Source organism: Osmia bicornis, chromosome 7 (assembly GCF_907164935.1).
Source record: "Osmia bicornis bicornis chromosome 7, iOsmBic2.1, whole genome shotgun sequence".
NCBI lineage: Eukaryota > Metazoa > Arthropoda > Insecta > Hymenoptera > Megachilidae > Osmia > Osmia bicornis.
In genome coordinates this window covers 3,050,769-3,069,266 of record NC_060222.1, presented here as the reverse complement: position 1 = coordinate 3,069,266, position 18,498 = coordinate 3,050,769, and the positions used below count along the sequence as shown (strand labels likewise).

Genomic DNA, 18,498 nt, shown 5'->3' with positions numbered 1-18,498 from the left:
GTTTTAAAAACAGTACAGCCAGCGTCATCTAACAGTAGAGGTATAAGTGGATTATCTGAATTCAAATTTTCCCGCGTTTAGCAGCGCCCCTCAATATAGTAGGACGTTACCTCGTAGACAGACGGTACACACAACGGAAGTCAATAATATTTATTACATTTCTTATATTATTTTGTAATATTTAACTTTCTAAATTACGATAATAATTTTATAATATAAAATCGAATTTCAAAGTGAATATACAGCAAATATTTGAAGGTGCGCAGTACGGGATTGATTTCACCGGTAGCGAGTCAAAGCGGTCACAGTTCCGGCATTACTCGACGCGTTCGGTCGCTCCTTTATCAGCTCCCGTGAATTATTTGAATTTGTGTAAAATATTTGTATTTTCTTGTAAATTTCATTCACATTTTGTTTATTAGAGTATTAGGCATCGTGTATGAGTGTTTTTTTGAATCGACATTAATAATAAATCGGTATTTTGTGATTTTGTGATTTCGTGCTTCGAACGTGACAAGGGAAAGGTAGACGCCGTGCAGATACTGAAGGTAAGGAACATGATAAATACTTTATTTGTGTTTCTAAACTAGTTATGAATACAAACATGGATTATATTTCTGTGATTCAGGTTCAGGATCAACGTGTCTGTCAAGAGTTCCTATTCTACATACGTAGCATTCGTTCGCAACGACAACAGACGCCTTGCATGCTAGAAGCCGGCAAATGGTGAGTGAGATTTTTCGAAATTATTAGTATAAAAACGATTGCAAAGTATATAAACAATATCACGAGGTGCATACAGCACCACGATTTACATAATAATGAATGTCTAGTGAAAATTAATCGAGTAAAATCCATCAAAGCTTTGCATACGTTTTAGTAGTAGATTTTAGTAGGTGCTCATTTTATCATGGGCGGGAAATTTGAAATACACCTATTCACATAGATGCTTACATGCTTACTTTTTTATTGCGTTCAATGCTTAATATATAACAGATTTAAATAATACAATTGAAACCTTTAAAACGATTAGACATTTTATTATTATTACAACAATAATTATTACTAAATAAATAAATATTAGTTCAAATATTATAAAATTAATTTTTGAAATGGAATCATTTTTCTAACAATGGTAACAGGAAATAGGGACTTATAAGGGTATAAAATAATTAATTTTAAGAATTTTTACTCATCCTCCTTTATTACAAAACTGAGAAAAAAGAAAACTTTGCGAGAGTAACAAACTTTTGGCTTATGTGACTAGTTATAATACTCAGCGGCAATACTAAAATTAGTGCAATGTAAGTATGTACATTTGTGTGATTAGGTGTGACGTGTATCGTGAACGCCGTGAAATACAAAATCGAAGAAGTTGAGTTTCGAACGCAAAACAAACAGATACAAAAATATACATTTTTTTTCGTACCTATTCTCAAGGAAAACTGAAAATTTCATCGTTTGACGAAATATTACACTCGATTTCTTCTTTCAAACAAGATTCTATATAAACAATATTTCGTTCGATTTGGCATTCAAACAACTTTTTCACAACAGAGAAAAGAAACCATTTAGATTAAAAAAAAATTGCATTGTTAATTAAAAAATTCGTACAACACTAACTTTTACGGTACATTTTACGGTAAATTAAAGTATATTGAAAAATTGTTCGAAAAACATCTTCGATATTTCCGGCCTTCTTTCACGAACAGAGAAATTCTTACAGATGCTAAAAATCGTATCTTATCAGAATGTAAAAATGTGTTTTTCCTTTTTTTTATCGTTCAACGACGACGATCTTCCTTATTCCTTTTTCACCGAAAAAAGTACTCGCGCTTATTTTTTTCAACTGCACACAATCAGATACATCAATCACGCTCTTTCATACATTCGTAACTTTCTCTTAGCAGGGTAAACGACATAACTTATTAACTTATACGGGTTACAGAGGTGCAGTCGTTTTACTCAATCCGTTTTACGTTGCTCGCCCTTTCACATTTTTTTTTTTTTATATTTTAACCCTTTGGGAACTAAGCTTAGCATGTGTATTTTTAATTAAATATTTCTCTTCGAAGCATACATTTTAAATTTATAATTTTTATTTATACGAATTTTATTGAACGTATATGTGGGTTTATCATCCTCAAAGGGTTGTTAACGCGCAAGTAATACAATTTCGCAGATCCATTATCGAGACTGGCTATTAAAATTTGATTATCGAAAATTTTTAACAGAGATACACGAATGATACAATTTCACCATTTCGGAATGTGATTATCCTCCTTCATCCCTTCTAGTTTATAGAGTAATATAGGGGTGTATTCGCAGTATAGAGTATAATATCTAGGGCTAGTTTGCAACGAACAACGGCTTACGTACACGACCGTGTATAAATATTAAAAAACTAATTCGCTACTCGTTAGTCTCTGTCTTGGAAGACACGGTATGGCAGGAATTTTTGATTTAGGAATTACGTTTCTCAGGGAAAGCTGTTGAATTTTGTTTGAATTAAAAAAGACGGACAATGGAATTCGAAAATAAAATTGAAGGGAAATATGATAATTCACTCATTCGTTCCGGAATAAATAATAAATAAACATTTAACCCCTTGCCTTATCAACATTGAACGTGACAAAATAAATAGTATAGATAATTTCAGTCTAAAATAGTCTAAACAAAATATTTCACTCTGCAAAATGTAAATTTTTAAAATTCTTAATCCACAAAATAAAATAAAAAATTGTAAAGCCAGGGGTTCGAGTACTCGAGTGAAGCATTGTCAATGAAATTTTCAGTTTTAAAACAATTTTTTTGTTTTTTTTCTTCTTTTGTTTCTTAAACGAATCAAAGAACTTATGCTCTAAATAAACGAGTCTCGATTGATATCGATGAAGGAAGCTTAAACTCTAATTATTCAACAGTCCTAAATGTAATTTATGTGTATAAATAAACACGCGTTGATTAATTTAAGAAGAAAACCGCGAATACCCGTACTCTTTTCACACCGTTGTGTTTTTATTTTTTTCATTTAAATGAATTAGAAATACGCGAACGCGAGTACACGAGTACCTTAATCGATCAATTAATCGATCGATTGATTAATTATCATACGCTTAATGGGTAACAAGGTATGTAGAAAATATAGGACTATGCGTGTCTGTTTCTCGAGTTATTCACCCATTTTGCTACACACTGCCAATTTTGGTAAAATTTCTTATAGAATTTCATTGGAAAATAAGGTAGGTGATAATGTATAAATTTTTGAATTTTACTTTTAATCTTTCATTAGTGGAGACCAATTCGATTCTGACTAAGACATATGAAATGTGTAATTAAAGAGAAAATTATAGAGCAACAGATTAAATCAAAGATTTTTTTGTCAGTTTGGGCTAAAATGTGTGGGGTGAATTGAAAGATCTTAATTCAGGATAAAAATACACGCTCTCCCGACTGGAAATTAACGTTAACACTTTCCTTTATCGACCATTTTGCGAGTGATTTCGTAGTTTTTATTTCATTTTAGGGTCGAGGGTTAATTTAATTAGCTTACCAGGTGCGTGATCCAGGAAGCAAGATTTCGTGTATTATACTCTTCTTCGATGAATCAATTAAATTTCCTGTTAAACAGTTTAGATTAATCTAAATAAATGAATTTAGTACTAAAGGTCCCAATATACTAGATTTAACGTAAACTTAATAACTATACCCTGAACTTAATCGAACTTAAATCTTCTATTAAACAAACAGTTCGAAACGAATTTTTGTTCGATATTTTTAATTTTAATCTAATTTATAAATTCGACTTAAATCAATAAAAAAAAAAAAAGAATTAAATACTCGAACTTAAGTAAATCTACCGATCGAATCAAACTTGAATTTCTACTGAAAGTTCGTCCCGATTTAATGAAATTAAATTATTGCAATATATATTTTTAAACTCATAGACAAAACTTATATAAAAATTTACTCTAAAACGCACACGATTCCTGTATCACGCACATCGCGAACAGGCGTGTCGAACACGATACGTTTATTTATTTACATTATAAAAGACGCGATACATCTAATTTAAAACTAAGTCTTCAGTTGTCAGTCCATTGAAAATTCTGCTGCACGAAACGTGCGTTTTTTTCTTTTTTTTTGTGCGTTAAACACGCACCTTGGACACGTTTCAGTACCGTAATTAGAACAATTACTATTAACAAGCAACGACCAAGCACCACGTATAAACAACTACTGCTCTCACAAATCAAGGATAATGTAAAAAGAATTATAAAAAAAAATACTGTATTAATCCTTTGTGATTTGTGAAATCTTTTTAAGAATGTTTAGTAAAATAGCTAATTGGACCCTTTATTAATTTGTTAATTACCTTAAGGGTCATTGGTGAATTATCATTTTAATTCTTTGACTGCAAAATTTTTCTAAAATGTGTAACAGTAGAACTCGTGTGAAAATTATGAATTTTCATTTTTATTTCAAATTGTTGAGATAAAATATTAAATAAGAAACAAGTCGGACGATTCGAAACGATTTCACGAGCAAAAGAAACACTTTCTAGTTACGGCACTGATCAGCTGGTACCAACGAAAAACTCTCCCCCTTTTATCTATGGAAACACATGCTTCCGGGTTTTCTCGCGTAACCGGAAACGTGCGTGAAACGATTTCCTGCCTTCAGGCACTAGGCGGCAACAATAAATACTATATCGCCCGGATAGAACAGTAATTAAGTGATCAAACACCTCTGCTGACCCGAAATATCATTTAATCTTCTTTTCGTAATCAATTCCTTTAAAACGTAGTATCTAATAATTTTTCACGCGAATTTTATTCATTTTCCTTTCTGCGCCATTTTATACTTGTAAACTTTGAAATGTTTCTTTTATTTACACGATTTAGACGCTATTTATTGCAACGAGTAAAAAATATTATTCTATCATTGACGACGAAGCTCGCGACAGATAAAATGTTTCATTTTTTTTTTTTAATGCCCATTAGGAGTACATTCGTTTGATTTCGTGGATATTTCTACTTTCCAGTCTCTCGTTCTCTTTTTTTTTTATTCTTTGCACCAGCGTCGTTTTGCAAAAGTTCAATTTTCATTTATCATTGGTTCCCTTTTTATTTGAAATATCTTGTGACATCTGGTCGATATATTTTCTTTTTCCTTCCCTTTTTAGAACACAACGATAGAACGGGAACGAAAGATTTGCTCTTACGAACTTTCTCGGAAATACGAAGTAGGTTAACGTTAACAATTCACGTACTTTCGAATACGGAACTAGGTATCCCAAAATCTGTCTTACTGATCGATAGAACGAATATGGAAAGCGGCGAATGATTTTCGTTTAACCATCCGTATCTGAAGCGATCGATCCACGATAATAAATCAAATTTCAACCGAATAACGCTAATTAAAATTAGGTCGTTCGTGTCACTCGAAAAAAAGAAAGTAGTATTCTGAAGTATAAATTTAAAAAATCGCGAAATTAACATTTGACACCGCGAATGAACTTTTATTTCTTCAGTCTTTTATTGTCATTTTGTAATTAAAAAAAAGAATTAAAAATCTCTTGAATCTCAAAGTTGAAATTAAAAACTTGATAAAAAATCTTTATCTGCAATCAAATCTAATTTTTATGTTTCAATCCCTTCTTCTTCTTCTTCTTTTTTTTTATTTTAATCCTTTTTCACTGCAAATTTTTAAAACACCTTATATATACACGCATCGTTGCTAATCGAACGTTTACATTTCTTATCGATCTATATACCACATCCGTATAATTATGAAAATTGTCAAAATATCGGGTCAACATTGTTCAGGTACGGTTCTATACGGGCATGTATCGTTATTTTAACGTTATTATCACTAATTGTTACACAAACACATATGTACAAACGTGTGCGATGGTGAACATCTCAGGACTTGGTTTCGACGATTCTCTAGCAATCGACGTTATTTACTGAACATTTGCAAAACATCTGAGACTTTATACTTTTTGGAAATTTATAAACAAAAAATAAAATATGTTTCTAATTAAAAAGATAGCGAGTTCTCAAGTCGGAAATTCTATAAGCGTATTAAAATTCTTCTTTATAATGCCTTGCAATCGCAAACCACGTTTCAAAAAAAATTCAACAATGAAATTTTGCATAGTTCTGCAAAAATTCGGTAAACCCCATCGCACTATAGAATCACAGTATAGTAGGACAAGAAGATAAAGACGGAATAGTTGAGAAAACGGCATCAACGTCAGGGGGTGAAGTCACCCTCTTTGTTAGCCTTCGAGGATACAAAAGAAAAAAAAATCTCCCTTTAAACGAACTAAAAAAAAAAAAAAAATCACGCGAAAAAGAACTTCCAGTAGTGTCTGAAATTATCTCGTATCTTTCTTTTCTCGCGACGAACTGAGCGTCACGCGTCCAATTTCTTATATTCTTATAATACCTCCGTATCTGTGACCATTTTTAATGAATTATTTCTAAATTACTGTACACCTCTTCCTCCACGATATATTAACACCTTGCTGGTCACTCGATATCGCGTGCTCAATTATTAACGTTTGAATGTGCAAAGGGTTGAATAAACTCGGTATAAAAAAAGAAAAAGATATATAGAGTGTGTACAGTACGGAGCATAGTAGCTTTCCCTCGTAACACCATTTTCTTTAAGGAAGTCTACTTTGATCGATGCTGTACAATAGCAGAGGTCAGACTTTCAATCACGCGAATCATTTTATCCCTGCTTTTCGTGTATTTTTTTTTTTTCAATTATTTCTATCGTTAATTTAACTATAGATAGTTGTTATCGATGTTAAAGTAAATGAATCGACGTATTGCTAAATTAAAAGGAACTTCTAGGTGTAATAGTAAAATAATTAGTATCTGGTAAAGTGACGCGGTTACGAATTAAATACCATATGAGAAATGTAATAATTTAAATATATAAACGTAGAAACTATCCTTTTATAATAAAATATATATATGTGTGTACGTGTACGTGTATGTACATGTATTTACATGAAAACTTTTCCTTTTGTTTTAAATCGTTTCATAACTAATTCGTTTAGATAAATGAAAGATTCAGTTTATGGTTCAGAATATACAGAGTGTATCGTTAGAACCTATTAAGTATTTAAATGAAATTATTTCATTAATAAATTCTAAAAAATAGTGTAACACATAAACGAGTGTATGGTTTTTAGTTACATTATTTTATAAAAAAATTAATTTCCAACTAATCGTCGATACTGAATGTGTTATTTTTAGTCACACAGTTATTAAAAAATTTTTAATTCCATTATCCAACAAAAATAAATTAAAACGAAACACCATGTACACTCTAGTATTTGCTTCTAACTCGAAGTTTTTATGTCCACGACTAATTCAATTCACCCGTTTCATAGAAGAATGAAAAATCAAAAAGTAGACTATTATCAGTCTGTAAAATAAGAATCCCAGTCAGTGGACTCTTTCGAACTCTCGATAAAAGTTTCCCTTGAACTTCAATGTGGATCTGTATATGTACACATATACAAGGTGACGAGAAAATAGATGAATCAATCGTTAGCAGATTTTACCCCTCCTAAAAATCGAAATTTTGATCAATTTTGCATTAAGCTGTGCATTGCTTTGATTTTCTGCTAATTAATTTTCCAGTGATAGAAGCCAGTGATTTTATTATTATCGAATCAACATAAATCACAAATTTTTGTCGCTATGAAAATTTCATCTATAGGAAGAATAGAACACACTATCAAAATTTGACCATCTATTTTACTCGCACCTCTTATGTTTGAGTATGTACATGTGTAGTCTACCGTGTATAGTGTACTGCTCAACTCTCCCTGTATCCGATCGATCGAAGAATAAATACGGTCGCCGTAAAAATACTTATCCGAATGTATGTATACATAGCATGTATATATATATATATATCATTAGAATAAAATAGAGATATAACTCTGTCGTCTCTTAGAATTCTCTCTGCTTAATTATGCTTCTAACAGCTTCGTGCCTACCTTTTAATATACATATACGTGTACTTATTGCAAAGATTGTTGGCATGCTTATTGCAAGATTAACCTACAAGATACCTTAACACGAGGTGCGAGATTTTATTCTACCTAAAAAAAAAAAAAAGAAGGGAGTTAGTCTTCGGTTCGAGAGATTAATATACCGTGTACAGGGTGTCACACCTCGTGTGAATGGTATGCATGTAACAAGGAACTCTGCTATGTGTGTATTTATGGGGGGTCGAAGAAGATCGCCCAAGTTATTTCTCTTCGAATTCTTGTCGACTCCTGCTGCCCAATGAACACTCTGATCGATCCGCCATCGTGCGGTAACTAGGGTGGGTCATGGTACACCTGAATCTAAGGGGTGGTTCTCCTTCGTGAAATTTGTCGAAATTGTAAAACAGGGTGTGCTAGGACCAAAGGGCCAAGGCAATGGCTACCAATAATTAAGAAAAATAATTTTAAGTAATATTAATAAAATGCCAAGTGGAGAGAGCTTAATTAATTTTAAAAAAATTGAAAAGTGGAACGATTGAAATTTTAATTATTAACACTCTTAAGTTTATCAGTTTATCCCAAAAAATTAGTTTTACTATTTCGATTGATTCTTCGAAGTAGAATTACACCCCGTAGTCACCAAACCGCGAGAAAAATTTGTCTGAATCCCTGAAGTTCACGAAATGGTTGGTATAAAAAATAAACGAATGCACGAGGCTCTAAACTCGTGATCCTAGAAGTATTGCAAAGTACAGGACAGAAGTTTGTCTGGTATTGCTACGGTCTCTCCAAGCGAAATTCCAGTTGCAGAGAGAAAGAATATCGGTAGATATGTATACATATGTATATAGAACTTCTGATCCGTCGAGTTTTGACCTGGCAATGGAGCGCGACAATAAAGTTCGACGAACAGAAACATTCGATCGATCGTTCTCCGTGAAACACCTTCGGACAAACGATCGACGAAGGAAGTACTTACGACCTGTAAATTTCCTCTCGTTCTCCACCGAGAATCGTATCTTTTTATACATTGAATTCATTGTTACTCGGTCCACGTTCGGTTGTTTAGCAACGTCTTCCAAGATGCATCTTGCAATTGATAATAATAAAAAAAAAATAAGTTCATTAACATACCGATTATGAATTTAATTAACACATTCACTAAGAGCCGTAGGCGTTGGTGAATGAATGAAAAATAATATTATTAATCATTAATCACCCACGAGGGTTATTAATGAATGACACCACAAATTTAATATAATTAATTAACAGAAAGAAGATTCTATTAATGTTATATTAATTTTGTATGGTATCAAAGGATCATAGACGACGCGTTATAAAATTAATTACTCAATCAGCGTGTTAATATTAATTAGTAGATTCGACCGCGTTGCGAACAGCACCAGAAGAACACGTGAATCTAATACAAAAACGAAAAAAGACTCGTGTCCACGAACGCAAGCACGAACGTTCTATGAAATAACAAAGAATTCAATTGTAGTCCTGTGTACATAATATCCGCACGAATAACGCAATACCAAGTACATATGTATATTATTATATAATTAATCAGTTCTTTCGCGTAATACGAGGCTACGGTTAAACGGAAACGCGTGGCTCTAAAATAGTCAAGGATACCGCTACTCTAGGAAACAGAAAATCCTCACGAAAGGACAAAACAAGGGAAAACGACAAAAAAAAAAGAAAGAAAAAAAAACAGTAGATAACCCTTCCAAGGAATGAACAGTTCGTAGACTCGCATGGCCGAGAAGTTAGAGCTTTTGGTTACGCTTCATAGGAAAAAAAAAAACAGACAAAATTCTGAACACCTGACGCTTTTGGTTAGGCTCGCATACTTAGTCTCTTTAAACGAGTATGCTCGAACACGAAGAACGGTGAAAATCTCTTTTTTTAGTCGCTCGTCATCATCCTACTTGTCAACGAGTACCGAGAGAGAGAAAGAGAGAGCCAAGGTCCTTGCATCGTTAATTAACAATGCATGTCGTATAAAGAATAAAGAAAAAGAAAAATGTTAAGGAAAAAAAAGAAATGGGCGGACCATCTTCTTGTCTGTCTCGTGCTCGTTGGACCCTCGTTCGCGATTCATTGCCCTGAGTATCGTTTTGTACATGGAGTACGTCAACGAGTTTTGTGACTTGCGAGGGTCCCGATCAAGCGTACGTCACAACAATTGACTACTGTGCAGAGATAGAAAGAATATTAGCGGAAGGGTTGCGGGTACGATTCGTCGTAGTCGGTAATTTACACCTCAGGCACACGCATTCTAGATCATCGCGTGACAAAGAACTTTAAACGCAAGGATCAAATGCGGGGATAGGACCGTCCCGCTAATGTTCTTTCCATCTCTGCACAGTACAAATAGAGAGAAACTGTGTACGAATTAATCTCATCGATCGAGAGGTACATCCTCCATGTTGGCTACATTACCAAAATGCTGGAAACCGTTCTTGAAGATACGGGCACGGCTCGTGCCAGCCTTTGTCTGATCGAGCAACGTCACGTTGTCCTCGAACTCCTTCACCCACCTGGCCGTCTCGTTACCCCAGTGGAACCTGATAGGCGCAGCGTGGTGGTACGGCTTCTTCATGCCGGAGTTACGGCTCTCCATGCCATCCACCGAATGGTAGAAGGATTTCTCGTAAAAATCTTGCCCTAAGAACGGCTCCAGTTCCGACACGATCTCCATGAAAGTCGGCCGATCACTGGGTCGCCATTTGAAACACTTCTCCATGATCTTCTGGATGTTCTCGGGACAGCTGCGTGGGACGTTGAGGGTACCCTTGTGCAACACGTGGCTAAGAACCTCCTCGTTAGAGAAGCCTTGATAAGGTATCTCAGCCAGGGTCAGGATCTCGTATAGTACAACCCCGAAGGACCAAACGTCAGAGTCCGAAGTGAATACACCGTCTGATAGATTCTCGGGTGCCATCCATCTGATCGGAAGCAGTCCTTTCCTGCCGATTTTGTAGTAGTCCGTCTCGTAAACGTCCCTCGCCATACCGAAGTCACCTATCTTGCACACCAGGTCCTTGGAGACCATACAGTTCCTCGCGGCCAGGTCGCGATGAACGTATTTCTTTGATTCCAAGTACGCCATTCCGTCGGCGATCTCAGCCGCCATTCTCATTATCTTACACGCGTCTGGCACCAGATGGGTATCGCGAATTCGACGTAGATACGTCTTCAGGTCCCCGTTCTCCATCAGTTCCATGATAACGAACGGAGGGTTCTCTATGGACACCACGCCAATGAGCTTGATGATGTGGTAAGTGGAGAAATTCTTCATCACCGAAGCTTCGTTCAGGAACTCGTTCTTCTCCCTCTGGCTAGCTGTTTTCGAGATGGTCTTTATCGCCACTGAAGTGGTCTTGTCGAATATCCCACGATATACCATGCCGAAGTTACCCAGACCAAGCTCTTCGAGGATTTCCACGCTCTCCCTGGGTACTTCCCATTCGTCTATCACGTACTTGGTCTCGATGTAGTCAGGATTCACGCTGGCTATAAGTCTTTCTTGTTGCTTTCTCTTGTGATGGTTCCTCAGTGACAGGAACAGCACGAACAGTCCCACCGAGAGGGAACCGAGGGTTAGCAACGCGATCAGGGTGACCGGGGCACTGTCCGTCAGGCCTATGGAGAAATAAGTCACGTCGGAGAAAACACCATCTCCGGCCAACGAGGTGGAACGCACTCGAAGACTGTACTTGCCAGGACTCAGGTTCTTGATGAAGTAACTGTTGAACGTGTCCCTTCGATTTCTATGGGGTATGCACTCGGTGCTCTTCTTCGCGTCCTTCACGTCCAAATTCGTGTACTCGATGGTGTAGGAGACTGTGACGGAGTTGGGATCGTTCACCGTGTCCCAAGACACCTCGACGATGGTGTTGTTGGTAACTAGGACCCTTACGTTCCGCACGTCGTCCGCGTGTCGCCGTTTCTTTGTCCTAGCGTTGCTATACTGAACAGAGGAACACATGTTCGTCTCGTTAACTTTCACGCCACACGCGGCTATGCTGATGACATAGCGCGTGTAATGGCGTAGATTCTTGATCACATAGGAATTGTTTTGACCACTGACGTTGTACAGAAAAGCAGCATCGTCCACGCGACCCTCGAGGATGTTCGACTGGGTGTCGATCTTGGTCGTCTCGTCCGGTCGAGGGGTGGACAGGTTATTCGTTAGCTCGTAGAACTGATGGTCCACCATAGAATTGTAATTATTGTAGACGCAATAGTCCTTCCAGCCGGGTGATATATAGCTGATAGTCGTGTTCTGATGACAGAATATCTCGAACTTCTTCGAGGCGACGATGTTTCTATTAGCGGGGTTCTTTGAACAACACGAGGCTAGACTGATCACTGGAGTCTTGACGGTCACTTCCTGCACCGTCTGCTCCTCGCTTTCCACCTCGTTCTCCAGTGTGTTGTTACAATAATCTCTAGAAGCAATTAGACCAGTGTCTTCGTGTATCATAGCGCGAGAGATCATGTAGTAACCAATCGGTCCGTTCGTGTATATCGGTGGTTCCCATCGAACTAGGACCTCGGTGTCGCTCAAAGCTGCCGTCATCACGTTGATCGGTGGCGAAGGTATGGTGCTCCTCGTCCTGAAGAAGATGATCTCCGACAGACCGACTGGGTTCACGAAGTAGTTAGAGTTCTTCGCGATGAACGTCTTCACGAATACCCCGTACATGGTGTACGGTTTCAAGTTGATTATGTGCTTGGACACGGTAGTGTTCCATTGCGGAATGTCCACGTCGACGATCTGCCAGGTATTGTTCCCTCCACAGGCGTTCGCCTCGTAGGATATGTTTCTGTTCTCCGTCTCTATATAGTTCAATAGGTAACTGAGCAACTGTTGCCCTTCGGGAGGCTTGTAACTGTCCCAGACTAAGTCCGCGTAATCAGGACCCAATTCCTTAACGGTGATGTTGATATTAACGATGTTGCAAGCCACTTTCTCGCCATTCGACTCCGGTTGCACCTCCAAATCCGTGAAGTTCGAGATGTTAACCATCTTGCTGAATTGCACGATCTTCGATAGGCACAGTTTTGGATTGTAATGAAAGAACAGTCGACCACGCTCGATCTTGATCTTCTGTTCCGGTGGGAACAGGCTCGACAGATTCGGATTGTCGAGCACCGCGAGGCTCGCGTTGTTTATATCCAGTTTTTCTCCCTTGATCACCTTGAGCTTCTTGAAGAAAGCCAACGACGTGATGGGGAATGAATGAGTGATCTTCACGTACTCGGTGATCTCCTCTATTAGGCCAAACGCGTCGCTCAACTCGTTCATTATGTTCGGGTTGCCGTTTCGAACCTGAAACTCCAGGGCACCTTTCACCACGGTTATGCCCCGGAAACTCTGTGCGTCCGATATGTGACGTATCAGAGCACCATGGCCGACCTTCCGACAGCTCTTCTCGCAGGCACGACAGGTGGTCATCTGTAATTGCAAGGTAATTGCACGTTACCGCGTTAAGTTAGCGTAAAACGTAGGAACTCTTATCCGTCGTCGAACAATGAAATAAAAAATGAGACATCAAAGCGAGGAATAGAATTTTTAACGTCGTCTTTGCGACACGACCAGGTCGTAAAACTCGTTCGCATGCTAAAATATGCAATTTCGACTTATCGCTGGAAATTTTTATCGAACAAAAAATGAAACAACTGAAACATCGTACGGAATTCGCGATGAAAGATTTACGATTTACCGGATATCTCCTATCTACCGGCTACCGTATAATTACCACTTATCACCACTTTCAAACTTTGAAAGTAGAACGTTATAAAAACCCTGTCGTTCCTTAATTGGCGATTTAGCGTTTTAACACTCGACCGTTTTGAGATAATGAACGTTCCCTCTATCTCTGGCATTGGAAATTAAATACAAAGATGATGTTCGACCCGAATATGCGTTCGGAGAACTTCCTCCGTGTAATTACAACTTCCCGAACCGGGTTAATTAATCGAATGAAGAAATTAACTTACGTTGTATTCGTCGAGCGCGTCCTCGTATCCGTCAGGACAGTGAGTCACGCAGGATCCATTGAACGGTCTCCAGGCTTGTCCATCCTCCAGGAAATAGTAGACCCTTCTCAGACGGTTCATCCGCACGCATTCGTCCTTCGTGACGCATCTTCTGGAGAGATAGGAGTATCTGTGAACAATCATTGTTTTGTATAAATTAATATTTTGGTCTAGGTCAGGGATCTGAAGGGTGGCTACTGCCCTGGGATTTATTTAGAATAAATTTCAATTTTTGGGAAAATTATTCAATTTCATCATTCTGGGAGAAATTTTAATTTATTTTTAACTCGTTACTTACAAATGAGAAGGACAAGTTTCCACGCATTTTCCCTCGTGTCTATAGTGCTTGCAAACATAACAGTCGCTGTCAGAAGGTCCTCGGCATTCACCAAGGCATTGTTCATGACAATCTGGTTTCATTATTCTCTGACAGTATTGGGAAGTCCAGCAATATCCCCCAGGACAATGGGAGCACACTATAAAAGGGGAATTATTGATTATCATTAAGATCATTCGGTAATTTCACTCGTACTTAACCCTTTTTCATGTTAAGGCCACAGCAGCCTTTCAAGATTTATTTGAAATATTGTCGCACTTACCAATCTGGTAGCTAAACGAAATAATGACCGTAGAAAATCATCTAGTTAAAATTGTAAACGCGAAAAAGGGTTAAATAAATTTGTACGTCTTAACATGCGAACGACAATGTTGCGGGAACCGAGCACCTGCACGGCGAAAGTGTATTTTTGTGTGTTTTGTTAAAATGATTTTCACCACGAGGTAAAGTGTTTGCAGTGCTGCGAGTTTCATACGCTCTATATTACTTGACGTGCCTAATACGTTACATGTAGATTGAGATTTAATATTAACCTTCGGGGCTGTCTGTAACAGAGATGAAACAAAAAAAAACAACAGATAATTAGTGCGAAGCGATGGAATCTTATGTGGCATCGTGGGGATGGGGTGCGAATCAATCGCTTTTATTAGTCACAGAATTCTATAATAAAAATATTAGAACTTTTCTTGCAAATATTTTACAAATATTTGGGAAACGTGGACAAAATTGTACAAACGATTAATAGGACGATGACTGCCTCCAGAAAGCAAAAGCGTATCAAGCAAAGGGGTAAGCAAGACAAGAAAGCAGATCATTCGTTTTATTGTTAGCGTGCCTATAAATAAAAAAAAAAAAAAGAACAATTAAATGATAATAATACCGGGACAAGAGGCCTCCTCCCCATTATCCTTGATGACGTTCTCCCCCACGGAAACAATCAGATCCCAATTCAACGTGTTAGTATAACAAAGAGACGGATTCTTCTCGATCCGAACGCTGCCCCTGGAGATTTCCGTGAGTTTCTTCAGGCCGATCTGAAAAAAAAGAAAGAAATAAATAAAGAAAGAATTAAATAAAAATTAGATCCAAGTGGGCGACGATTCAGCCCCCGATACACCGATTTACTAACTGAACTGGACAGAGGTCGAACGGCTGGTTAATTCGATTGACTAATTAACGTCACTTGACCCGACGGGTCAACTGGCTGAGTCCTGAGCGAATTGGAACGAAGCATCGAAGCCAGGACAGACTGTATCGTCCTCTACAAACGTGGGAAATGATTCAGAGAAGAATTAACTCGAAAACACATCAAAGTGTTGCTCTCCAATTTCAATTAAATTTCGTAGATTTATCGAACCGGTAGAAATCAGTGCAAAATGAAAGGGTGTCATATATATTTTTTTTTAATATTTATACAAGTTGAAATAATTAAAAATTTCAATTAAAAAGGGGTGAAAAATTCATCACGAGCTAATCTTTGCCCGAATCGCGGTTAATAAACATGAAAAAAACCGATACCAGACAAATATTTGCCGACTAAGCGAATATTGATCCACGTTTATTTTCAAGAATAACACCCAATCGTTCACGCTTTCACCCCTTGACATACATTGTTTCATTTTTTTTTTCTCTCTTTTTTTTATTCAAAGGGGTACCAGCACGGCTATCTTTCGAAAATATTTGCTCTGCAAACAACGCGATTTTATTCGATCATATCGTGTTTACCTTTTCACTGTATCCTGAAACAGTGACTCCTTTCACCAATTCGCTGTCTATCATGGGATATCGCTCTTTAATACCATACCTGACGATTCGATTTTCATAATTTAACCCATTAGCGTCTATTAATCTTCGAATTTACCAATCGACCACGCAACGTCGCGTGACAGGCTTACCTCTTGCAAATTTTGCATCTCGTACAGCATGAAAGCGTAATCGGTGAGCAGGATATTGCCCCGGATCACTTCGAGATTCGGGAACAGGTTGGTAAGACTCTTTAGGCCGTTGACACGGTACAGCAAGAGGTAGCCAGTGATCTCTCGGAGATTCGGGAAAGTGATGTTTTGAAAATCCTTCTCGGAGTTGTTCTCGATCAGTACGATCTGCAGGAAACCCTCGATGACGTGGCAATCCTTCATGATACCGAAGGCCCACACGCTGTTCCTTATGTCGATGCTTTGGCAGATACCGTCACCGATCGTCACATTTTTATATCGACGAGTCTTTTCGCGGCTAACACTCGATTTCGTGCTCGGTTTTGGCAGGTTCGACAGTTGGCCCGGCTGCTGGCTCAATTTCGTGTTTGCTTCCGTCGATCTGTCGAATATTTCAAATAAATAACAGTGTTTAATAACGATAAGTATTGGGGGAGGCAGATGATCGCCTTGGTAAACTCTCGAATGACGGACCATGGAGAGAGGCCCGATTTAAATTCAATTCGGTTTTTCGTATAAATTATTTATATTTATTCGAATAGACAATTAATCGGAAAATCGTGTACCTGGAAGCATCGATCGCCCTGTTGCTCCTGTAGGAAACTATTCGATCGTAAAACGGATCGTCAAAACCAGCTCCGTCGACCCAGTGCCTCAAGTGTTTGTCTTCGACGAGTAACCCAGTGTCCTCGAGCTTCCTGTTCGCATAATCGGCCTCGTATTTGGCCTGAATGCCGTCGTCGTTGCGGTAATTCGTCCTCGACCAACCGTCGTCCTGGCAGTAGGCCAGCCGCGTCGCGACGCAGAGAAATACGATCAGCAGCAACCGGCTCATCCTCGTCATCTTCTTGTTTCATCGACACTGTCCTATTGACCAGGCCTCTCTATCGTGAAACCTTCCGAAATTACACCCCACCCTACGACGGTGTCAACCGCCTCCACACGAACACACAGCACACCGAGTCTCTCCCGATTAATCGGTCCGATCGATCCTCGTTTAGAGGTTGGCTTCACTCGAACAGGACTCTATTAGACTCCACCAGCTCGATTGTCACGTGAAATACGCTCGAACCGATTCCTTCGTTTCCTTATCTAACCTTCTGTTCTTCTAACAGAGCTCTGTAATCGGCGAACTTGATGAGGTTTTAAGAAATGTTCACCAATCCTCATACTCCGCCCTTATCGTCAAGGAAATCGCCAATTGCGATCTTTAAAAGTTTCGAGATTTTTGTTGTTTCGTTTTTTTTTTTTTCTTCTTAATCAATTATGGAGAGTTCTACCCCTTTGATTCAGAAGAGTTTCTTGTTGAAGATGAAAAACTTCCTCGCCCTCATAGCGCCAGCAAACGTGGCCTGCTCTCCCCTGGAACAGAGCAGTGCTACGTTTTAGATAACCGCTGCTTTGATTCTGGGAATCTGGTCCGATTGTTCCAGACACGTTTTAGATTGCGATCGAAGACTTTAACCGATCACTTGACCCTTTAAGAAGCTACGTCGACAAACCGTTTGCCAGACGTATACCGCATCGTTTTCTCTTCGTCGTACGATTCTGAACTTAGGACCCTTCTTATCTCTTAGGGATTTTTAGTTCAGGGATTTTCAACATTGCGAGGGAATTAAGAACGATCTTATTTTAACAATATAATTTTTTTTTTTAAATTAATTAACAATATTATGGCACGTGCCCGTCTATTTTAAAAGCAATTATTCGTTTTTCGATCAACAAAAGAAGCATCGGACAAAAGTGACGTGTTTCGTAGTGAAAAGAATGGGCTCGCCTCGGGCTGAAATGATACGCTTGTAAACCGAAAAATTATGGAGTCGCCGCGGTTGTCGAAGCGGAAAACCCGTATCGGGAGAGAAGAAGAGAATCGGGAACACGCGGTAGTAGAAAGGAAAAATATTGCCTCGTGGATGGGTTTGTTATCGAATGTTGCCGTCGTTAAGTGCCACTTCATTTTCTCCATTACCGACCAATAATCTACCAGTGAATTTCAATGGGAACCGTCCGTCAAACCACGCGGAGGATGGTTAATCGAAGAAACGAACGAGCCCCTCTTGTCCATCTTCGTTTCGAAATAAATTGCGTTAATTACGAACGTTATCCACGATGATTTATAATCGATCTATCTTTCTCTGAAATTCTCATTCAGTTCC

At 38.2% G+C, this 18,498-nt stretch overlaps 2 protein-coding genes across 4 annotated transcripts in view; one reads left to right on the top strand and one right to left on the bottom strand.

The window, feature by feature from the left end:
- The first annotated feature begins 320 nt into the window (after positions 1 to 320).
- LOC114872855 overlaps positions 321 to 18,498 on the top strand; it is an 83,294-nt gene continuing 65,116 nt past the window's right edge. Inside the window, exons 1-2 of the mRNA XM_046286347.1 lie at positions 321 to 548; positions 629 to 726. The gene's annotated coding sequence lies outside the window, so the exon portion shown is untranslated. The remainder of the gene's footprint in view (positions 549 to 628; positions 727 to 18,498) is intronic.
- The window catches only part of LOC114872824 (insulin-like peptide receptor), a 30,977-nt gene continuing 13,669 nt past the window's right edge, over positions 1,191 to 18,498 (bottom strand). For 2 of the 3 annotated variants that reach the window (XM_029180478.2, XM_029180487.2), the window contains exons 2-8: positions 16,909 to 17,704; positions 16,304 to 16,724; positions 15,289 to 15,442; positions 14,942 to 14,953; positions 14,370 to 14,547; positions 14,033 to 14,201; positions 1,191 to 13,487 (exon numbers count right to left, since the gene is read on the bottom strand). In XM_029180478.2, coding sequence (XP_029036311.1) covers positions 10,425 to 13,487; positions 14,033 to 14,201; positions 14,370 to 14,547; positions 14,942 to 14,953; positions 15,289 to 15,442; positions 16,304 to 16,724; positions 16,909 to 17,186 — 4,275 coding nt within the window. In that variant the 5' untranslated portion in view covers positions 17,187 to 17,704 and the 3' untranslated portion in view covers positions 1,191 to 10,424. The remainder of the gene's footprint in view (positions 13,488 to 14,032; positions 14,202 to 14,369; positions 14,548 to 14,941; positions 14,954 to 15,288; positions 15,443 to 16,303; positions 16,725 to 16,908; positions 17,705 to 18,498) is intronic. The other variant, XM_029180496.2, reaches the window with a different exon arrangement.